The sequence below is a fragment of the Bombus pyrosoma genome, linkage group LG7 (assembly GCF_014825855.1).
Source record: "Bombus pyrosoma isolate SC7728 linkage group LG7, ASM1482585v1, whole genome shotgun sequence".
Lineage (NCBI taxonomy): Eukaryota > Metazoa > Arthropoda > Insecta > Hymenoptera > Apidae > Bombus > Bombus pyrosoma.
Window position 1 is genome coordinate 9,454,191 of NC_057776.1, and position 25,136 is coordinate 9,479,326.

The following is a 25,136-nucleotide window of genomic DNA, read 5'->3' on the forward strand; positions in this document are numbered from 1 at the left end:
GTCGCGTGTTCCACTTCGTGATTTCGTGTAAAGACTAATTTCGACGCCGATAACGATCGCCAGACTACTCTCGAGGCACGCTTGAACCATCGTTCCTACACTACCGAACCGATAGAAATTAGCGTTGAACGTTGCACGTACACCGAGTATTCCGCTTCGTGATTTATAGCCTATCCTGAAACGTTCGCTTTTCTAACGATTATAGTTTCCAACAAAACTGCCGCACGTTAATCCGATCGGATATTTTCAAGAAGGTGAAAAAGGTTCAAAGACACGGCGGACTGTGTGGGCGAAACTGCGATTTACCAAAGCTATCAACAGCATCGAGGCTCAAAGAAATTCTCGAATCAGGATATCGAATTACTCGCCGGCAGATATCGTCATTAAATGCAAATCCCTGGCTACTAGGCGTCACAGGATTAATCATCCCGTCGTCGTCGCCGTCGTCGCCGTAGTCGTAGTCGTCGTTGTCGTTGTCGTCGAACTTTCACGTTCCGAGGGAAAAAAATTCTGCCCTCGTAGCCAGCATGCAAAATAGAACTGTAAATTTTCCCGAAGGCCGACCAATCGCGAACCTTCTGTCTTTCCCTCTCTTTTCGGTAAATCGGTTATCCGATCGACCATCTCTATACATCCGCTGTCCAGTTACTGCCTTATTAATATTGATGGACCACTTGCGCCGGCGCTAATGTAGCAACGCCAACAGACTGCACAAGTTGGCTCTCGGCTTCTCAGGGCGACGCCTTCCCCGTCACGTGTTCAACCTTATGATTTCATGCAAAGACCAACTTCCATCTTCAGACTCATGATTATTCACTGATTCGCGACCAAGCTGTCCCAATTATCGGTCTCCAGCGGGATCTTCGTCGGTGTAACGAAGTCCATCCTCGTGCTTGTAAATTGGACGATTACAACCGGTTGAACATCTGAAAATCGAATAACATCTTGATGATTGAACGGTTTCCTTCCACGACGACGATCGTGCGCGTTTGAAGCAAATAAACGACGATTTATTAAATTGACGCATAGGTTGGCGTACTTCTTTCGAAATACAAAGTACTCCACCATTATTCATCGCTTTTTCCAACGCTGACAACTTTTAGATCTTCTTCTCTGACACGCTGGTCGAGCCACGTTTGTAGTTTCGCGTCGTTGCAAAAAGAAACTCTACTTAACGCGTTTTGGATGAAGCGAAAGAAAGAGCAAAAGTAAAACGGATGCTGGATGACTTGGCTGGGTGAGAGCGATACACAGGGGTGTTGTAACCGCGCTACGGATATTTGATATTTTTGCGAATATTATTTTAAATACAGCCATAGCTTTCTACATACGTTAAAAAGAGTGAAGCGTGGACAAAAATTCATTTTATCTACTGAATATATTATTATATATACCTAGAGTACTACACTTTGAATATATTACATATTTTACGTAGTACGCGCATTTGCATAAAAATCCACGATCCAGTTACTACATATATATGTTATAGAAAATAAGAAGTTAGTATTTGCGCGGAATAAGAGAAACCTTGATCAGAAACGTAATCTTTTGAGACGTATCCTTCTAATCGTGACAGCGGACCAGCAGATTCCTTAATTACTTGCGGACTCACGACGAACCTTCTGCGTCGACGAAAGCCGAATTTCTTCATTTTTTGGCCGCGGTTCCCACGACATCAACGTGTACGCTTAACTGGTAGGAATTTCTCGGATATTTCCACGAAATTATCCATAGAAGGGAGAGAAAAGAGTGCTCTCGAATACCGTGCGCTTCGCTACGGCGCGGAAGCCTCAAGTTTTCAAGGCAGCCGGGTGCCATCCGTGTTTCGTGTCGCGCGTATAGGTTACCACTAGAACGGGGAAGGCAGGCAAGAATGTCCTCGTAGCTGTTTGCGTATGCGGCCGTGCAAGTTGTACCGCGTAATAATAATTGTCACCGAGCCAAAGACGGTAGCGGTGTTGCTTCAAAAGACCGCCAGAGGTAATTAAGGCTCCAGGCGCCAACAAGCTTCTCTCTTCTGCCAGTAGCGCGAATGCGAGTGCACGTTCTCGTTCTGGGGCAAGAAGGAGGCCTGCTTTTCTCTGGTCCTCATATTCGATAACGAACGGCAGCGCTGCATCGTAGTCAGCGGAATAATTAAATGGCGTTTTCAAATGGCCGAGATTTTTGCCGATTCTATAACAATTCTTGCGATACTTTTTGTAAATGGAAGTTCTTAATTAGAAGTGATGGCAGAAAGTTGGAAATTTCTTTTGGTAAGTTTCGATGTATCCATCGCGTTTGATAATTGAAATAATAGCGAGTTTGTAGCGGTCTCTAACGAGATTTTATCCACTTTTACTTGTTCGGTTACTCGTAATTAATGGAATTGATGAGAAGTTAGTATCTTTGTGTAAAACGAATAAGTTTCGTTCCACTTATTGCGTTTAATGATCCAAGTAACAGCTAGTCCGCTTTTAATAATTCAAATTCCACTGTTGGCGACAAGAAGTGGCTGTAATTTTCCAGAATTATCTTTCGATTCGTTTAAAGTTTGTATCGAATCCCAGTTCGGCCAGTAGTTTTGGTCTCTTCTTGGCAAAGGTTTCATTCGGATGCCGCGAACGAAACGATGATTTCGCGATAAAAGGAAACATTCTTTCCCATTCAGCTACTCGTGCCACGAGCAACGATCCGAAACTGAGTAGGGAGCGATAAACGCGACGTGTCGAGATTTATTTCAACGACACGAAGCGTTTGATTCGCGGCTGATTGTCGGATTATCGACGAGCTACTCCGCGTGTTCCCGTTTTAATCGACGTGTCACGCCCCTCGCGAACGTCCTTCTCTTTTCTCGTACGAAAAGACCAACAAGAACGAACAAGGAAAAATGGCAGAGAACGTATGGAAAAATAGAAAAATAGGCGTTCCACCGATACTCGAAGCCTCTAGAACCGTTCTACTTTTTGCCTTTCCTCCATTGCGATAGTTTTTAATAAGCACTGACGTACTTCCCGTTCCACTTTCTCTCTTCCTTTTTCTACGACCGCCATTCTGCCTCGTTATTTTATTTAGTGCAACGTAAGCTGTTAAACCGGGATTACATCTTTTGATAACCGGCCGTCCCGCGTCTGCAAAAAAATTCCATGCCGCCACACGAATATGCAAAACCCTGCTAGACGATATAAAAAGTACCGTTCAGTGTTTTATAGAGTGGTTCGTGGAATAAAGGGCCTTCCAACTGGCTCGTACAAAATTCTTACCACACGTTTAGAATGTATGTTCGTGTTTAAAAATGATTTATTCGAGAGTTATAGCAGGACGATAGAAGCGAGTAAAGTGAAAAACATTTCAATTTCTAAAAACTCGTTTTCTTATTCAAATATTAATTTCGAGCGAGGCTTGTAGCTGAACGCGCGCTTCGTCACACTTTGCAAGAAATGTAACTGGTTCTCTTAATGTTCGTTTACCCCAGCGTTAAATCGGTCACGATCAGCGATATAATCTTGCTCGACCTCCTAAGTCACCGGATTTATTTACGAAGCCGTGTAAAGCGTGTTTGACAATACGAAAATAGAATGGAAGATAGGCTTGGAAGGCATTAAAAATGCAATTTATAAAAATTCCTGAAAAGCCGATATAAAGTCCGTCGAACGCTATTTCGATGTCTGTAGAACTACATTATCGTAAATGAAAGAACTTTCGAAGAAGAAGACGATTTGTTTGATTTCAATTTTCCTTTCCACGAATCCGTAAACATTTGCAATCGAACGATCGCGGTCGTCTTCGATATCGGAAAGATTAAATTCCTATAACGCCTGGCCAAACCATTCTGATACATAATCCCCTGAAAACCATTTTCTTTTCAACCTTCATCGAAATTAACCTTTCGAAACACTCTGTATCTTTTTATCGAGAGCTCCCAGCGGGACGATACGGTTGCGTAACGTCGGCCTACAGAGGGATGTCGCGGCATTAATTACCCGTATTTTAATGGGACGAAAATAGAGAAAGGATCGGGGCAGGGAAGATCGGCCGGTTCTCGCAAAAACTTCAATTAATCAGAGTGACCCGGTTTCGCTCTCAAAGGAGACGGCCGTGTATCCCCGTGTACGGCAGCTTTAAAACGACCCTTAATCATGCTTCTCGGTAGAGTACAGTGACCCTCGACACTGGAGGGACGCTGTCGTTCGCCTGCCCCTTCTCCCATCGTCCACCACCCACAATCCACCGTTAACATTTTCCCTTTCACGAACGTCCTCTAGCTCGCGATTTTACTATGACAAACTCGCCACGTTGAATCTCGAAACGTCACTTAATCACGGAATTCCACGCACGTTGCACCGATACAAAGGTTGCACGCGCGCGAGGGAGAAGCGTCGCGTGCGCGGCCTATCTATCTTTGCTCGACAATTTATACGAAAAGTTGCGCTCTGTTCGACCACGTTTAATTTCCACCAGTTAGAAGGGAAAAGTACCGAGGAAGAAAAACGCGATGGTGGCCAGTAACGCGGAGAACAACACGGACAACCACGTCCAACGACAGCCAGCGATGGTTAAAACTGACGCGTCACGCGAGTCATTTCCTCGACTCGTTTCAACGTCGAACGTCGCTTCGTAAAATCAACGAGTTCGTCGACTTGTCGCGCGAAACGCTCGTCGCTAAGCGAGATGGCGTGCGCCGTTCGTGTATACGGAGTGTCTGCAGATAGACGATATTGTTGATAATTATAAATATCGTGTTATTAATCAAAAATATTCTGAATTTCGTGAGTGCACGTGCACTTAATGTTGGACAACGGACGAACGGACGAAATATCTCCAGTGTAACTTCTGACGATATACCGATGACATCTATATGGAATTTAATTTTCTAGACAACAAAGCCTGCAACAAACGAATTCTATCTTACATTTCATATTCTTGTCTATAAAGTAACTTTGCCTATCGTACTACCACCCCTATTCGGCTTAAAGAGAACCAAGTACACGTATAGCCGCAAACTTGCAACCCTGATTTTCTTCAAAACGGAGCTTCAAACGGGAAACCTTTATTCCCGCTATCCCTATAATTTTTTCACGAAGAATAACCAGCTGCTCAGGTGTATCACCAGACTGAAAGCACCCTATACGCCGATCGTTCAATTCGTCATTATCGTGTCACGCGAACAACCAGCTCGAACTGTCAGCTTTTCTTCGTGTGTACCTCGACCCGTGACGCGAGAATTCCGTGTGGAAATCCGATAATTACGGAAAGGGATAAGTATAGAGGGGCGAAGGAGGGTGCGTGAGGAGACGAACGCCTGCGTGTCGACACGCAAGCAGCGTTGCGTTGGTTCCCAGTCCTGGAACCTGGCTAAGCCACGATTCCACGTAAATCACGCACACGTACACACGTAAATGGTAAATGGCGCGCGATGGGGTGGTGGAAAAAATAAGGGTGACAGGTCGACGCGATATTGCGGCCGGTGTGTAATGTTAGTTATAATGTCGCACGCACAGGAAGCCGGGAACATTAGCGAAATGTTGTCCGCGTGATAATTCGGCCGCGTCACGGAATACGCGCGGTCGAAGCTTTATCACGGTCGATTGTTATTCTAACCGGTACCATAACTGTTTCTAATGGGCCGGATGAAGCGAGGCGCGCTTCGACGGAAACCAGATCTTCGCCCGTTGCCGGAGATACCACCGGGATGGATATCGAACCACGGACAGACTCGAAAGTTTAACCACCGCCGGTCTACGCGGCGGGTATGCGAAACGCGAAATTTCCTGCGATGGGCGAACCGTGCAGCCGTGCTCGTGTATGTATAGGTACGTGTATTTTCAGAGTCTACCAAAAAGCTTGCCAACGTTTCCGAAAATTAAACATCTGTGCGATGTTACACGCTGAAATTTTACAATTGTCGAATACTCGAGGGAAATGTCTCAACGGTCTGCGGTTTGCGGCAAGAGTAATACGATTAAGAACAGCAAATTTTTCGGAAAGTTTGGAAGAAAGATTTTGAAATATCTGAATTACTCGAGTAATTCGCGATGGAAAAATTTGGTTTCTTTTATAGTTTCCTTGATAGTTTTCTGAATCCAGTCTCTCATCCGTGTTATTCGACAGCTAGTTCGACAAATAGCATTAACTCGATTCGGTGAAATGACGACATTGTCATCCCACTTAATATCTCGCTTTAACAGATTTAATTGTAACAGATATGTGGAAGTTGAGGATTTTTGAAATATGTCACACTCCTAGCAAACAGGTGATATGATATATCGCATATTGGATTACGTATTCGAACTGTCAAATTGTACGAAATTCCTCGTGGAGCAGCGTTCGTCGATTTAACTCGTCGATTTAACTCGTCGATTTACCGCGAATACGATGTTTGCATTCGTGTAAAAGGTAATCAGCTGGATCTGCAGATATATAGTTACGAGTAGCGGTGGGAGGCAAATAAGTAAAACGTTCTCGTAAAAATATCGTTCTATCGAGAACCGAAAATCCAATAACATCGCGAATGTAGCGGTTCACGGAAACGCTCGTCCATGGTACGCGACGTACACGCTCCGATGCAATAAATTTCTTTTATACGCCGGCTCGATAGGCAAAAACGGTCATGGGCATAAGTTATAGGTACTTGAAAATCGCGTATCTTAAGTGGAGGACGTTGGAACGCCTGGCTCACCGAATTTTTCCTCCAAGCATCTCTTCGGGGATAAGCGATCTCTTTAGCGTTTTCCCGTACGTTGCTTTCCATCCATATAAACGGAATCAAAGTTGCTAACTTTCGATCGACAGCTCGTCCAAACCTATGAAGCTAAACGATTTTCAAAGAGGCGCGAGTGTCTCGACGACACAGGAGTTTCGAGTATCTCGATTCAGCGAAATCCATTTCTACTTTTGATTCGTCGTTGTTAATATCCTCGCGAGCAAGTTATTCTCGTCATTCTCAATCTCTTGCAATTCAAGTGAAATAAAATGGACGTCAAACTTCAGTTTCCATCGAGTTACATTTTAAAGCGTTTGAACGCTTATAGATATTTTTTATGAATATGTATGGCGCGTGTTGTAGAAAACATATTGAAATCTCGTTAGTACTGTAACGAGACACGATTATCAAGACTATATATCGGTAAAATTTGAAACAAACCTGAAGTTACACGATATTCATTGCAAGTTTGAATAATCAATTATTCGCTATATAAATAAATCACAATATTCAGCGAGACCATCTTTCACACTAATTATATGTTTGAGCTCATTATTCATTCCGTTCTTTTATTTTTGCTCGGTGAACGTGTGTTTGCGATAAATGTCTGGTAACTTGTACATACGTTTTCGAACTGTTTTCAAATTTTACCGATATAATCAGGATTCGTACAACACACATTGCACATTATTCATACAAATTTTTTATGATAAACTTTTGTGAAAAATGTTGGAATACTTTTCTGTAACAAAAGGAATATTATGTAAAATCTATTCCAGTATCTTTTTGCTAAATTCCTTTCTACTAAGTACAATACAATAATTTCTCTTGTATTTGTGCTACGAATCTTGAATTTATTTTCGATCGTCACACGAACGAAAGATGATCTTTTTTCGGTGGCTTCCAATTAACGTTCGGTTGCTCGATACGATGTTTACATTCAATTTCCCTGGCCATAAAAATGAGGACTTGAATAACGATGTTACTACAAACATATCTTTATATAGTATACGATAGATATAGCTGGAAAGAACGAGGTAAAGGTAGATACCTTGATTCCGTAGCGAGACAATAACAAAACTCGTTCGAGGCTAAACAATCGCTCTTGAGAGGCTTTCCGCGTCGTTTGCTTCTTCAAAAATACATCGCATCTTTGATAGTCGCGGAACGAGACCACGATGTAATTTTATAGTGTTTGAATGATGAATGAAAGGCATACAAAACAACGGCTATCTTCGCTGATATTGTCTCGTCTCGTGTCCCCGAGTTATTAACAAGATCAACTTGCTTCATACGCCTTACAATCTCACTTGCTTAATACGTAATAAACTCGTGGTAAAGGTTTATTTATCTTTTTTCTTTTTGTTATATGCGCTCCCATGGAGTGCTGCTTTAATTAAAAAAATTTTTCAACAAATTTCGAGCACGTTGAATTGTTCCAAATACTTTTTTAACTTCTGCAGTTCCGCTTTCTTAATTCACGATTTAAACATCTCAGGAAGAAAAGATGATAAGTTTTTTCTCGTTGATCTTTTTATAATTTAGAGAAAGTGCATCGTAAAGAACAGTCTGTTAGGTACAACGATGTAAATCTTTTAACAGTAGGAAGTAAATCCGCGAAGTTTTATGAAAATGTCAATGGGATTACTAGCGTGTATTAATCTCTTCAGTATTGAAAATGTTCAAGAAAATAGACAAAATATATAATTAACCCGAAAAACCAAATAAAAACATGGTCTTCCTGTAAAAAAAAATTATTATCTAATAACATTTTGAATTTTGAAATTGCTCCCTTATAAGAACAAAAGATTTCACTTATCACGTTCTTCCCCTATCACCTTCGTATAAAAAATATGAGGAAAAATAGAAAATAAAGAGAAATGCTTAATCCACACATAACTAACGAACAGTCAACGAAAGAATATTAATGCCACGATGGAATTGCTCCAAACATTTTATCAGCACGCTTCCCATTATATCGATGATAATGGTCAGACGAAAGGGAACAGTGGCAGATAATACGTATCACACGAGCAAACACTCGTGAACCGGAGAACCCCGAACAATAACGCAGATCGATATCAGCTATAATTGCTCAGCGCTTAACACTTGACCCCTGTGCGCATGCACTGGCGTGCTACGCATGCACGCACGCACGCATTCGTGCATCGAGAGGGGAAAGTAAAAGTAGCAGGAAATCGCATTAGAAGGGCACGCGACGTCTCCCTCTCCGTCTCCACGGCTTTCCCTCTTTTCCTGTAAACGTATTCGGTTGTGTAAACGTAGTAGCGAACAGGTAGAGTTGCAAGGTCGTCTAGCGTTTCGAAGGTCTCGCGCTGCCAAGGTAATGAAAAGTAATATCTACCCTTTTCAGTCATCGCCCTGAAGGCTAATGCGCGGAAGAATGGCGTGCATCTGTTCAATGGCGTCGACCCTCGCGAAAGTATCGTACTTTGTTCGGTGTTTATCATACGAGACCTACGACGTACAGCAGACGGTCTGGATATACGCGGGATAAATTGCCTCGTTGACATTTCAACTTCGATCGTGGAACGAACGAGGAAGTAGAATGGCACGCAATGATAGAATTTTCGGTATTAGACACGATTTATTTTTCGTGTATTAACGATGATTGTACAAGCATTAACTTGACCTGCATCAACGAATTCAATTGTCTGAACCCGCGCGAGCCAATGGTATTAGCGAAATTTCACAAGTCACAAGTTACCAGTTACCAGTCTTCAAATAAACTCTCTCGCGTGGCAGCAATTAATTTGACGATAAAAGAATTTAGATCTTGCAACTAAATTTTAGAAATTGCGAGGTGGTAATTTCGGTGCGAAAAGGGTAGAATTCCATTTATCCGAGCGTATCAAGCGATACATACGTATAATCAGGATTCGCATGATAGAAATTCACGTTCAAATAAATGTACTCGATCTGCGAGTTTATTCAATCGACCGTAAATAAAGATTTCGTTCCAACGAATACAGTTCCACTGCGTGTGTATGATTATGATTACCAATTTCAATGTGACGTCAAGAAGAAAGAAAGCAAAGGTCGAGAATATTCTGAGAACGAATCTTCGCATAGGCGATAGATTTAGCGGGTCCATTTCGAGAAATTAAATTCTGCTCGCACGTGGCAATCTCATTAAATTCCAAGAGAACAAACTTACGCTTCTACGCCAGTGAAAAACGTGGCAGCGGTGATGGTGTAACATGCTACCGGTACGGGTCCCTGGGTGCCCGAAATGAGAAAGAATCGACCCCAGACAGAAGGGTGGTGGGTTGCTACTCTGCGTTCTGTAAGGTATATGCCGACCAAGAAGTAAGGGTTCACCTCGGGGAGCGCTTTCCAAGTGGTAGTTTCTCGAAGGAAGCGATGACCTGCGAGTCGGCTAGGATCAGCTTCGGGGTGGAAAAAGCCTAAAACTTGCTCTCCGGCGCTGAAAAACCTTAATTATATATTTATAAAGAGAAGTCGATATGTATGGCAAGCACGTTCCGTATTCGACGACCCGTGTCCGTGTCATACTCGTAGAAAACATTTTTGGTACGGTTAGGTTAATAGAATATTTCTTAAAGTTACGTCATATTTATTGAATGCGGTACATTGTAATTTATTTACGTATGCTGTATTCTGAATTTATATTACATATAAATGATCGGATTTCCAACGAGGTATTGTTTCGGTCATTTTTGAAATTATAAAGCTTGCATCAAACGTATTATTTTTTCCCGAAGAATTCAATCTGTTAACCGCTTTACCGATTTGATGATATTTTTAAAGGAAATCTACTGCTCTCGAAATACAATGAACGTTAATGCGAAAAGCCCAAATAAACAAATTACAATGCGAAGGAAGAAAAGAAAAATGACACTTGGAAAACATATTGCAGAGAAATTCTATCGGTTAACAACTACCTTTATCCCGCTAAAAAGCTGGTATCTCCCCTAACAAAAAATAAAAGTATCAACAGCAACATTCGAAACACGCTAGAAACAGTGGACCAAGTAATCCAATATCAGGAAGAGCAAACAGTCGACGAAAAACAAGGTGGAAAAGGTATTTCAATAACCGCGCAAACAAATCGAAAGAAACGGCCTCTCGGTTATACATGGAGTGACGCCGGTGGTACAAAGGAATGGAAGAGCGCGGTGGGAGTAGAGGCGGTAATAGTAGTCGAAGTCGATGCTTAGTCGTACCAAAAAGAGACAGAGGCTGGCCGATGGTACGGAACGTGTATATGTTAAAGGGCGGGAGGGATAGGAAACGTGCACAGAATGTGTCGTGCCAGCCGCAAAATGCTCCGTCACGCAACTGTGTTGCACGCTGGGCCGCAACACACAAGAAACTGCCGGTTTGTCCACACATCCACGTAGATTTATCCGCTCGCCCCTTGTGTACCTACACGTGTATCCGTGTGTCGAGGTGTGTACGACGTATACCGTGTACACAAGAGTATCTCCGTGGCGGTAGCTATCTACTCGCCATGGGCAACGCCACTTCGCGTGATCTCCAGGGACCTTGCACCCCTTTTCCACCTTAGAGTTTCTGCACGCCGTCCACACCAGCCTTTCCCAACGTCAGATAAACCGCTTATTTTATTCATAAATCCACAACGTGAAATCAATATTGCATCACTATGTGCACGTTCCAAGACGTAGACGTGGAAACGTATACCAGGATATAGAGGGAAGGGAATGAGAGAGATAAAGAGAGAGAGAAAGAGAGAGAGAGGAGTATCCGCAATATGTTCGTCTCCCTGACGAAGATCAGAGAATGCGGGCGATGGACGTTTAACTCAAACCCTCGGACTATATCTCTCTTGCTATATACGTCTGTCGCTCTTCCTCGACCTGTCTGTGCCTCTGTGATCCAACCCACGTCGATTCCCGGCTCGCTTCCCACTCTCTCCCTCATCATACCTAACGTGGTGGAATGTGGGATGAAATTAGTCCTTAGCCCCCGTCTGATGCGATGGAACGCGGTGTCCGCCTTGTGACGGGATGTCCACGGTCAGACGATGGTATGCCAGTATGTGCCGAAGTGCAGAAACGCATCTTCCCGGTGATATAAATGTCATCACGAGCGAGGGAGGTGCTTTGACAGAATACCGTGCGGACAGAAGAGGGGCCGAACTTGTCGCAGACACATTGACGCGCGCCGATTATAGCTTTTCCCATTGCCGTCGCGTCACATACGTACGTTGAAAGGTTCGCGCACGGGAAAGCTGAAGGATCCACGTCGAAAACGTTCCCCTCGTGAACCATTCGTTCGAAGCACGTCCCGTTGCGAAACATCGCACCGTGCCGCGTGCTGCTGCTTTTTGGTTTGGGTTAAGTTCAAATGTCTTTGGCTTAGGTGCCGGAAGGACCTAAAGTCTGACCAAGCAAGAGTCAGAAATTGCTGTACGACCGACGAATCGGCCCGGCGATTCGTTGAAACTTTCCTCGATGCTGTTCGAGAGTTGAACAAAGTTAGAGTGTCCCCGAGTGACGTATATGTTCCTAATGATCTAAGTTGAAGGTATCTAGGACAGTGGGGTGAGAGGGAAAGGGGGAAAGAAATAGAGAGAGAGGAAATGCCACGTTCTCTCACGAGGCTGGAACGACAGAACTCAAAGGTTAGGCCGAAGTCCGGAATTGTCCTGGTCTTTAACCAAGGTTTCCACGGTTACAGGTAATACAGGGTAACACGAACACGTATTTGGAGTCCAAGCACGAGCTGGAGCCGCCTCTGTGGGCGAGCAAGATCCGTTTTCTGCCCTACAGCCATCACACGCGGACGGTTTGCATGCGGGTCGAGCTCTACGGATGTTACTGGAGCGGTAAGCTGTTTGCACTCTCCAATTTTCGTTGAACTTGCCGCCGCTTAGAATACTCACTGGACTGTCCATTAACCCTTATGCCATTGCCGTGTGCGCAAATTTGCTTTTCAGAATCTTGCTTGTACAATTATCCCTTTCTTCCTTTGATGAACCAACATCGAATTAAACGTTTAACCAAACGGAAAGGTACACACCAAGTAACATAGACCTACTATTGTGTCTTCCACGTTTGCAACGCGTGCGAGTCCAATTAATTGTGAATTCAAACGCCTTCGGGTATTTTGCCAGACTTGCATCGACTGCGCGCTTTCTCTCTCTCTCTCTCTCTCTCTCTCTCTATCTTTCTTCCTTGCACGCTCGCGAGCGTATGTCAATGATCGTCATAATAAAAAAAAAAAACTGCAAATTTCTACGTTTAAGCGAAATCTTAATCAACCAACGATGTTGCTTCGGATAAAATATCCTTTTAGTTTCAACGTTTAATTGAAAACGTCCATTATTCCTCGTATCATTTTCCATCGTGCATATTCCGTTAATTACATTCACGCGGTATCAAAAAATTAACATCTACGGATTGTATATTCATTAAAATATCGTGTATCATTAATCTTTGTTCCTTTCACTGCATTGTCGAAACTTCCAACGTATCCCGTATCGTGTTTCTATACGATCATAACGATGTCAGCCGACAGAGTCGAAGCTTTTACACGAGTCATTAAAAGGTGGAGGATGACCATTCAGCAGTGACTTTACACCTTGACCTCCTGATCGCAGATGGCGTGGTATCCTATTCGATGCCGCAAGGTGATAAAAGGGGTAATGGATGGGAATTCTTCGATGCCACCTACGATGGACACTGGGACGGGGAGCTACGACGTGGACTGGGCCAGCTGACAGACGGCAGGACGGGTCCTGATAACTTCAAACTGGGATACTACGATAACGATCGCACGCAGGGATGGGTTGGATGGAGAAACGACACACGTGGACAACCGGTCGAGATCAAGTTCGAATTCGACAAGGTTAGAGAGTTCTCGGCCATCCACATCTACTGCAACAATCAGTTCACCAAGGATGTTCAGGTAAGTGTTTTACTGATCGTTGAATTCTTCATTCGTTAATCGTCTGAGAGCGTAGTAATAAAATTTGGGGCAAGTTTTATCGCAAACGAATATCTTTGTCGTTTAATTAATTAACGATATTTATTAAAGTACAATATCGTGTACATGTAACGTCGAGCGTGAGAGATTTAAGAAACGACATCGTGTTTCATTCGCAATCTTCTTTCACTTAATTTTGCATTATTAAATCACCGAAAGTTTTGTGGTTATGACGGAGAATTTCAAAAGTTTGTATAATATTCTTTCTATAAGTTGCTCTCCTAGATTGTACAATCTTACGAACTTCTATAGAATTACGATAATGTACTCTGTACGAACTGTACAAATTTTTTCTCATCGCCGACTGTACATAGCGAACCTCCGCAAGAATCTATTATTCTAACACTCTAACACACACAAGGTATTTTCCATACCTCGCAGTATTTCTCTGCTCGCCTTAATTACCTCCAAGTTATTTCAAGATGGCAATTTAACGCGATTACGAAGAGGTCGTTGCCTCTGACCCTCGGCGCGACGTGAATCTTTAACGAAATTCCACACGTAAAAGCGCTGGGAAACATCATTCGATGGTTGAAATAAAAGACCCGAAATAAAATTCCACGATACCTTTATAAATCGTGGATCTCGGTAAAATAAAGATAAAGTGGGAATTAAGAAGGAACAGGTTTCACGTCTAATTACGTATCCACGCCCTTGTCGCCAGCGTAAACACACAGAAAGCGAAATCGTTTACCCTCGCTTTGGCGACGTTATCCCTGCAACCCTCGTAAGGAATGCGCAAGCAGCGCACGATCAACAGGCTCACCATCCACAGTTGTTCGAGATCCTTTTACCGTTAGCTCGCTCTAGCTTGGTCGTTTCGAAGCGTCTCTTCCTTCTCCGTATCCCCCCACGGTTGATCGAATATTCCACTCGACGCTTTATCAGTCAGACGCCGGCTGAATATAAATACAATTTGAAACGGTAATTCCTGTAGTTGGGTATCTTCGAAGCGTGCCTTATTGGCTAGATCGCGCGATATTGCTTAAAAGCAGCAATAATCGGGACACGTGATCTCTGTTATTAAACAGCCCAGCGACTTACTTTCATCATCGGCGATCTAGCTTTCATTAGCATATGCTTTTAAGCCGAACGCATTAACGCTCGAATTCGCTCCCTTTTCTCTTTCAACGTTGGTATCGTGAATCTTTATGCCTCTCTGCCGGTCATTCGATTTAACGAAAATGATCCATTTGTATAAATAGAAATTATGTTAGGTTGCTACATGGAAATGTCAGATAAATTATCTATATCTACTACACAGAATCTGTGAGAAGACCAGTGTCGTTCGATACTTCTTTCGAGTTTTAACTTATTTCCTATGGTCGAATAATTCTTAATGACAAAGTGGTATTACTATGATAGTATGATTTCGTTACACAATTATACATTACGAATACAGACATGGATTGGAAGATTTTTCGTACGATAATCTATCGCGTTTTAACGAAAAATTAAAGAACGTTTCCTCTTGTTATATTTATACTCACTGCCAAGCGTTCGACTGAATCAGGATGAATCATACATGCTGCGAGACAGCCTGTATATAAAAATTCCACTACGTTACGTTTGCTAACAACGTTACGAACGATCGTCGTTGGGAAAGAGCAGAGTAACGATATGACTGTTACTAATTCATTCCCGCTTCAAAATGCCATGAATTCGAGACGAGCTCGAGTCAAGGAAAGTTTCGCTTTAATTCCCCCGTGCTTCGTTAATTACAAAAATACGCGAGGCATTACACGCATGCCGGACGGTATTAAAGTGTGTTCACGCGAGCCTTGATTCTGACGCTTCCTTCCTCTCCCTTCTTTTTTTTTTTTTTTTTTTTTGGTCCCGTAAAATTAATGTAAATTCGAAAATCTAATTCCAGCGCGCGCGTGCGCGAGCAGAAAAACGCTATCGCCGGTCGTTCGAGGGCGCGGCGGAAATGTTGCCGCGTGTCGTTCGTTACGGTTATAATCCAATGCGTGACGACGAACCGGAAATGAGTTGGCGGACTCATGTTATTCGTGACATTCTTCGTCGCTTGGCCAATAATTCGATCCCTTGTACAATTTCCGTTTCGCTGCGATTTCGCGACCCTTCCGCGTCGTCCGCGTTAAGTTCGATAATATAATGCAAATACATCCGCCACTCGATCTGTTCGCCTCTCTCTTTCAACCCCCACGGCTTCACGCCACCCTCTGCATTGATACGAACACGATAGCGGCGGACGCATGCGACTCGAATGCGAAATCGGCCCGACAATGGAATTATTTCCGCCCGCGGAATAAAATTCACGATTACCATGCACAAAGAGATCAAAACTGCAGATTTATCCGATTCGACGAATCGTTGCTGACCCAGCGATTTGTCACCGGTATATCGACAACCAGAAGGATAATGTAACTCTTAAAGACAATGGTCGTAAAAGCTTTAATGTTTATTGATAGCGAAGAGAATAATCGAAGGATTTGAAGCAGACAGCTATATTTAACCCTGCTACGTTCCATTTGTATTTCAATCTTGCTCTGATTTTAGCAAACAGAAAGAATTCGTAACGTTTAAAACCGTGTGTTTGACATAAAATTGAGACGAGAAATCGTGCGCGCTAATGAAAATGCTTCCTTCGTATTCTGTCCAAACCGAATGTATCTTTTGACGTTAGAAAGATATAATCGGGTCGAAAATAACCGATGAAACGTGACAGGATTAAATCGTAGCTGTTGAAATATTCAAACGTGTAAAAGTTTATTAGCAACGCGTATTAGTCGATCATCAATTTGTAGCACGTTCCGCAAAATGATTTGATTTCGATCGCTGTCGAGTTGGTTTTTGTTGGTTTCCTCAAATTACTGGAAAGTGGATCTGTTTCCAATTTTGATTTTGATGTGCCTGTGTATTACGTATGCCTGAGTTTCAAGTATTTCAAAGTTGAGAAACTGACGATGAATATCTAGGATTAGCTCCGCGCAGATCATGGATTATCTAACTGATATAAGCGAAGTCTTTTGAGAGAAGATAGAATAGGAACAGAAAAGGGTGAAAGGCAAGAAAAAAAGAGGAAAGAAATAGTATAATAGGAAAGATAATAGGGACGAGAAGGTAGAGGATAAGAGGGAAAAAAGAACAGAAACCTAAGAATCGAAGAGAGAGCGAAGAAAAGAAAAAGGAAGGAAAGAAAGCAAACCCCCGGTACCTATCTTTCCTAGCACCTCGCTAACCGATTCTAAATCTCTTTTGCCAAAAGTCAATCAAGACTCTTTTGCCCGTAAACCGTCTATATCTCGACGGAGCTTTTTACCACTTCCTAACCGAGTAAAAAAGTCAAAGAAGCGTCGCTTATACAATCTTCGAGTTTCTACGGCAAGGGATTTTCGCGCGGCGGTAACGAGATCACGTTCCACGGGACGCTTACAACATTCTTATATAGAATTAATTATTTTCGCGTAATTAAATTTCTCCCCTATATACAACTTTTAAACGAACAGCCCGCCAGAGACAATCGATAACATGCCAAACGATAAATAATCAAAAATGTTTCATTTATCTCGTTTCGTCACTTTGTGAAATAACATCGCGGCTTCGATATGAAAATAATTTATCGTACGCGAAAGCAACGCGTAAGCGAACACATCGTAATTAATATCGTAATCTTTTTCTTCGGAACGATAAACGCGAACACACTCTCGCTCCCGTTAACATCGCTGTGCTACGATAACGCAAATACTTGAAACGGCAATAACACAGCCGGTAGAGCGCGTTTGCCAGGCCACGCAATCCACAGGGTGCTCGTCGCAAATCCGCTTTAACTCGCGCGGCTGTTTTGCTCGTCGGCGTAGCGCATTTAAAGATTTGGTAGCGCGTGCGATGAAATATGCATGGACGATTATTGAACAGTATGTACTATAAATGGGGAGTGGCCGAATTTTGATTCGGATAAAAGCGTTCCGGGTATTTCGTGTATTTCGTAAGCGACAGGGTGCGTGGGTGGCCGAGGGTGCCCCGGGCTTGTTCGGCTTTCAATCAATAAGGCTAAATCATACAATGTTAATCGAACATCGGTCGTATCCTCGCTCATCAAAAAATCATTTTCAATAATTGTTACCGTGATTATCTGACAACGTTCGTTCGTGTTCGCAACAGCGTATCTCCGTGTGCAACGTTGATAACCAGCCTGATGAACTTTAAAAATTTCATACGACGTCACGCTCATGAATACATTGACGCGGAGCATTTTGTCCGAATAAATAACACCGTTTAATTGAAACGTTCGATCTCCGCAGCTCGGGGCCGCGCTGTTCGACAGGCGCGCACCACCGGCCAACACAGGAAGAGACTATATTTTCGGTATCAGCAATTTCACGCGCGCGGCCACGGTGAAGCTGACGATATTTTATTCAGCCATGACCAGTGGGACAGGTGGGGATAGGGTTGGGTAGAGGAAAAATCATCGGGACATTTCGACGGGGCTTGGCTGGCGCGCGCACGGCCCACGTTTTTCAAGGCAATTAATGCCGAAGATCGACAAACTGAGCGAACCGGAGGACGAACAAAATAGAGAGAGAGAGAGAGGGGGGGAAGGGTAGAAAAAAAAATTCCCGCCTGCAGGAAAAGCGCGTTCACCGCGGAACGCAAATACGCGCGGCGGCGAACAGCGGCGGGCGAAAAACGCGTTTGCGTTCGGATTCGACGTGTTGCGATCGTGGGAGAGCGGTCTTCCTCTGAACGACCACGGTAAGCGCTTTTTCGCCGTTCGACCGCAGAACGCGTGCAATTGAAACGAACCTGGGGGCAGCGGTAGATACGTGACGTGTTCGCGAGACCGTCAAAACGGATGGATAAAAATTACGCGTACGAAATTCTTCACTTATCCCGGTCGCTAGCGTACGCAAATATGCATGCTCGCGGGCCATCGCGAATATTGTAAAAGAATGAGAGAAAAGAGAAACAGAGAAGAAGAGAAGGACAGAAGAAGAGAGATAGAGAGAGAGAAAGAGAGAATACGGTAACAAGCGCGCATAATAAACTATGAACGGGAGGACGCTCTTTGACGCGGCCGCCCTCTGAAACCGCCATGTCGGTGCCCTCTTGGCGGTCGAGCCTGGAAACAGAAGCACCCGAACACCCGATCGTCCTCCAGATTCCCTTCCGCGTCGTCAGGTTTTATATACAGAGTGACCCCGTCTACCGGCGTAGTTTCGCAAGCTCATAAACCGGAACCCCTCGCACAATGGCTGTGTCGGGGCTTTGCCCGTGGCGCATCTTTGATATCCAAATAACATTTTCCCCTTCGACGGAACCAACCAGCGAAACACGCCGCCTACGGGCGATAATAGACTGCGATACGAAACGCTATTCTCCTCCCACGCGTTTAAAAAAGCCCTGACGAGCGGCGTTTTGCCCGTCGTTGCCAAAAGGGGCGGGCCTCTCCCATTCGGGACAAAAAGGAGACGTCGCGTCGCCGTCGTCGTCTTGAAAGACGACAAGAAATTAGCTGCAAACGAACTGCGAAAGGAGCCGCTAACTTTCTAATTATTACGGGACTTTTTGGCTTGCAAACACGTAGTTTCTTTTCAGAGACTGTAGGTTCGTATATACCGGAGATGGAATTTGCTTGTGAAACAATGTACTCGTCAAAGGATTCTATATATGTACGTGTTGCAGTACGAGAGATCGTTCACGCGAACTACTCGGCTCCCTCGAACTGCAACTTGATGCAATCGAGTCTGTTTCACAAGCGCAACGACAATTTGAAAAACAGCAAGATAAGCGCGTTGACTTGTAGAAGAAATGCGTGTGCACTCGATGAGTTTAGTCTTAAATATTGCAGACTTGTGGTAGAAAAAACGATTGTGAGTTGGACAAGTTGCTGAGGGTGGACAGTCGAATTTCCTGACTTGGTATTTCCTCGACTGCATGTTTCGAGGAATGAGAAAATCCAACAGCTACGTATCAGTCACATCGGACTAACAGCAATAAAATAACAAAGCCCACTGGGTTTATGAAAGAAAAAGAACTGCTAATTGCAAAAAAATTCCGCGTCATTGAGTCTTTTTTCCTTCTTTACCATGTTATAAACTTCCCTGTTCCTTAATCCTTCCATTGCACATCTGAGATTGCACTTTGCGTAGCGGCTCACAAGAATCGTAAGATTTTCTCGCATATTTGTATTATAAGCGAATCGAATCCAATGACCTCATAGTCGTGCTCTAGTTGGATCATGGGATCATCCGGGTATAAACCCGGAACAATGGGATTTATTTGACATTACCGTGATAGTATCCCGGTTCCATGACATACTATAGCTACTATGGGACCTACCTGAGGCCTTTCACGATATACGCACGGACTTACAGGATTCAGCTAGAATCATCCCAAATCCGTGGACTTCGACAGTCTCTGTGGTCAAACACATCAAACTTATTAGCAACCATTTAAAAAAAAAAACATTTCAAACTCGTTAGATTTGACAAAATTATGGCGGAGTCAGTTCTATCAATCCTGTGATATTTTCTAATTCGCGTGACCCAGACCTAGCGGGTAACAAATCTTAGGACTACGATAATTCCAGCTAAAACTCATGCATCCACGATTGTGCCCAGCATAGCCTGTTAAATGTCATGAATTCTAAAAAAAAAAAAAAACTCTTAACCATCTTCGATCAGTCCAAGATAATCTTACACGTTTCTTGCAACTCTCTGTTTGATCACGTATAGCAGTAGAAATTAGCTCACGTTTTCATTCTACACAAAAACTTCTAGACTTATCTAGCTTCTCTCTCGCTGAATGGTAATAAAATCCAGCCACACGAATTTTCGTAATCGAAACGACGAATTGAAATCAAGTGCTGAAGACAAAATCCTCTGGTCGTACATCAACACCAGTTGTCCTAGACCGTAGTCTATCGCGGTCTAGTTTCTCAAGTTCGAAGTAACGACACCGGGATTTCGTTAAACGTGTGATACCTTGCGTCATAGAATTTCATTCAAAGTTCGAAGAGTAGATCATTTTAACGCGTTTGCTCCGATATTCGTTGATGCGCATAAACGAGATGGTGGCATCCGGTTTGATAGAAGTTGACGAAATCTCGAGCATAAGTAACGAGATCACTTTGTAATTTTCTTGTATACGCGGAGAGATGTTTGGCGTAGCAATTTAATAAACGTAACGACCGAGACGTCTGCGAGTCGATTTACTTATTCCTTCTTCGTCGAAGAGAAGGAAACGAAAACGAGCAAACTCGACAAGCTGATAAGATCTTTCACTGCGTTTCTGACAGTGTGCAAATACTTTTCGTTGGTCGTGTAAGGACCGAAACCCGGTCTACTTTGCCGCCGGTTCACCGTTCCGGCTTGTCAAAGTGCATAAATTTCCGTGATTGCATCCTCCACCGGGTCTCGATGCAACGGTTCTTCGCCCCCTTCAGATCCCAGGCTGCTCTCGTGTCAATTTTGTTTACGAATGCTCTTTCCTACGGACTCCATTTCAATTTCACCGGTGGGTGCGTTCCCTTTGACGGTCACGAATGGAAGCGCGCGCCGTCTATTCCGCATAATACATAAGACTCGACGACCGGCTAATGGGCGAAATGAGCCGAGTTGCACTGACCAAGCCTGCCGACTATTTTCACGCGAACCGAATCGAATCCGGCTCTGCATGATTTTTTAAAAACGTCCGAGCTCTCGCTTCGCCGAATGTAACGAAACGTCGAGTCGACTAATTAAAAGCACCATCCAGTTTCGTCTGTCAAATCATCTCGTTAAATTACACGTAGGCCACTGGATCTACGTACGTAGATGGAGAAAGCATGAAAGAACCGACGAATCGATACGAGAGCCTGTAGATGACGAGATAGAAGGAAAAGTCCATGCATGAACGAAAGATTGGAACGTTTTAAAACGTTTATACATGCTGCTACGTTGTACTCGAATCGTCGATGGAATGAAATAATGTTGCTCTTTGAGCGTAAGGCTCTCTGTTTGCGCGGGAACTGCAGATACGTTTCAACGAAATCATTTTCCCGGTCCAGAGGAAAAAAGAGCCGCTCGCCGGGCCAGGTTTCTCCATTTTTCTTCGTCGAACCGTACTGCAAAAAAGAGATTTACTTCCAGATCAGTTATTGCGCTTCATCCGGTATATTATATCGGATAAGCCCTGCGCGGCTTCCGTCTCTCTGCATCTGACTCCTGGCGCGGTCGCGCGCGTTCTCTACCCGCACACATTCACACAGCTTTTCCACACTTGTCTCTCGTCGAGCTTCGATTGAATACACGCCCGGTGTCGACGGACCTTCGCCACCGAAATCCACCCCGAAGAGACGACAAGGGTGAAGCAAACGAGTTTTATGACGATCCACCAGGCAAAGCGATAGATACAGGAACATCGATATCGATAGCGGCGGGATAAACGCCTCGTTCTCTTTCTCGTTTCTCTGTCTATCTGCGTCCGTCTCTACGCCGTCGTTGGGATATCGTTTCCGACTCCCATCGGGCCTGAAACGAATCTTTCGTAATTGGATTTACATGACGCGAATTACGATAACGAAATCTTCGGGAACCGATTCGACGACGAATCCGTTCCAGATGTTGCCCCGCGGTTGTGACAATCGCATTATCGACTTTCGGCTCGTACTCCACCGCAACGCCGCGCCAGCTGAAAGCAAGTTTTCCTTCCACGGATAATTCGATAGTCCGTAAAACAGCGAGTAGTAATTTTTCCATGGTCTTTCGTTCGAATTGAAATTTCAAGGATTTCTTTTTTTTTACGGAACTCGTTTCACCTTTTAGAGTATACATACGTATGTTTGTAGCTGTTGTATGTTTTACTATTTATACCGATACAATGGGAAAGCACATGGTTAATTTCCTAGAAGTGATTTTCAACAGGTCTACGTCAGACACATGCGTCTGGATCGTCTTCAGTTGGTGACTAATATATGTACATATGCAAATAAGCGTTAAAGTATCGCGGTAGAATCGACAAGTTGCAAACCAACACGTTACCGTACACTCGTACGCTCATAACGTTGTAGTCGGTGAAAACGATTTAACGAGTAAATCAGAAAATCTCCTACGGTTTACGTAACAAACAGCATCGATGGCATATATCGCGTGTAATATTGAATACCAATTAAAAATATATAAATTATCTAATTCTAAATTTACCTTGCATCTGTCGATGTTGCCTGTGATCGAAAAATATGTATATGCTTTTCGTAATACCTCGTATCGTAGTAAGAAGATAGCAATCCTTACAAACTGACAATTCGAAATTCACATCGCGCGTGCTCCATACAAAGTTCGAGCTCGTTATACACGAAATGTCTCAAATAACTTGTTTCAATCCTCGTAACATGTAAATTTCAGCTGCTGACCTATTTTAAAATCTCGTTTCACAAGTTGCGCCAAGTATACCCGTATTATTCGACAATATTTTTTTACCCGGAAATTAACAAAATTTCCAATTATCGTTCGTGCCTCTCGATCCGGAGCGATTCGCATTATTATCCACTTTGGATTTCACCGCTCGACAGGCTGTACCGTCGAAAATTCAATTTGTCCTCTTTCGCTCGTTATTTTGTTTTCCCTTTCTTCTTTTTTTCTATTTTTTTTTTTTTTTTTTTTTTTTTACTTGACATTTTTGTCAACGTGAAATTCGATGGTGGCTGCAGTTTTTATTCCTTTCGATAGCTTCAATTTTCATCTTCCACGCGACGTTTTTTACGTGCGCTTTCATAGCAAAGCAAAAAAAAAAAGAAAGAAGAACGAGATAGAAAAAATATAGGGGGGGAAAGGAAAAAAGACTGAAGAGAGGGAGAGGCGGGGAACAAAAAACGGACGAGATGGATCGTAAAATACTCAAATCCCGTGACGACCGGCAAGATCATACGAACGTAGCGCCGATACAACGCTGGCTAAGTAAAGCCTTTTGCGACCTCGGATAATATCCCTGATTTATGATCAGATCATATACCCTATCGAACTTCAGGGACGTATTAAACTTTTATAACGTTCTCAAAAGTCATACGACTTTCGTTTTGCCTCTTCGTTCTATCTCTTCCTCTGTTTCTTCCGCGCCGGAGGATCGTATTTTACTTTGTTCCTAAATCTTCTTCGGCGAAGAGCGGGTTTTCACGTCGGCTCTATCCATCAACGTCCCACTTCGTCTACGTCTGTTTTATTTCGTCTATACGCCGGCTTATTTAGGTTTCCGATGTATTTTAAGGCCACCTCGATCAATCTCTCCCGGTTACCGCCACTTTGATAGAAATGGATCTTTGTTTCGCTCCGTTCTCTTCTAATATGCAGATACTTTGTTTCTGAACTTCGACCCACAGGATAAAATAGACGAGCATTCTTCCTATCGAATGAAACTTAAATCGTCAGATCGTTGAAGTTTGGTCAATTCCTCTTTTGAAGAATTTTTCACTCTCGTAAGATGTCTACGTATTCGAAATAAAAATCTAAAAAATATTTCAATATTCAAGTTACAGATCTGACCAACCGCTGTTTTAACTACAATAGCCGATCCCACCATCTCCAGTTTCTTCACCTTTCAAATCTTTTGACCTTCCTCTATCAGACTCGTGCTGTATTCATCTCGTTCTAACTTATTGTTAGATTTCTATATTACTTCTTATTGGATTGTAAATCATAAATCGCAAATAAGAAAAATTCGACCAGGAACGCCTCAAAATTTCATATTATATCGCGCCCCAAACCTAAACCACCCGAGGTTGCGTGTCTCCAATATCTTCACGTGTCTGTTTACGTGTCTCAGAGCTGTTTCCTATTGGCACGAAGAGTTATATTCCACTTCTATTATCGTACAAAGTCCACGGATCTTCTCTTTCAGAAAATTTCTTCCTCTCTCTCTCTCTCTCTCTCTCTCTCTCTCTCTCTCTCTCTCTCTCTGTTATTCTTTCTCCTATCTCTACTGACAAAAAATTATACTTTATTTTTCAGATATTTTCCCAAGTCGACATACTGTTCAGTATCGGTGGCAAATATTACACGGGCGAGCCAATAACATATACCTACATGGAGGACAAGATCTTCGAATCATCTAGAAACATCACCATCAAGCTCCATCATCGAGTCGGCAAGTACGTGAAGTTGAGGCTCCACTTCTCCGACAGATGGATCATGATCAGCGAGGTGACCTTTGATTCCGGTAAGCGAGCAAAATTCTTCATGTTCGAACAATCGTGCGCCAGTCGACGTGAAAATATTGGGATTCGCGGCTCCCTCTCGAAAGAACAAGCACGCGAAACACGCGATCCCCGCGGTATGATATATCGCACAATCTTCATCGAAACATTTCTCGTTCCCCGGTCTGAAGTGTCGAGCGATAAAACGTACAGTACCCGTAGTACGTTCACGCATGTACATATATATATATATATACATATATATATACACACATATAGGTTTATATCAGCGTTCGTTCCCCGAGTCTGAGAATAAAAACGTATCGC

The 25,136-nt window shown here is 43.3% G+C and overlaps 1 protein-coding gene across 5 annotated transcripts in view; it reads left to right on the top strand.

Moving 5' to 3' along the window:
- LOC122569185 (discoidin domain-containing receptor 2-like) overlaps positions 1–25,136 on the top strand; it is a 158,214-nt gene that overhangs the window by 95,513 nt on the left and 37,565 nt on the right. For 4 of the 5 annotated variants that reach the window (XM_043729810.1, XM_043729809.1, XM_043729808.1 and 1 more), the window contains exons 5-7: positions 12,368–12,515; positions 13,290–13,597; positions 24,625–24,832. In XM_043729810.1, the coding sequence (XP_043585745.1) occupies positions 12,368–12,515; positions 13,290–13,597; positions 24,625–24,832 (664 nt within the window). Of the gene's footprint in view, positions 1–2,071; positions 2,256–12,367; positions 12,516–13,289; positions 13,598–24,624; positions 24,833–25,136 lie in introns of those variants that run through there. The other variant, XM_043729811.1, reaches the window with a different exon arrangement.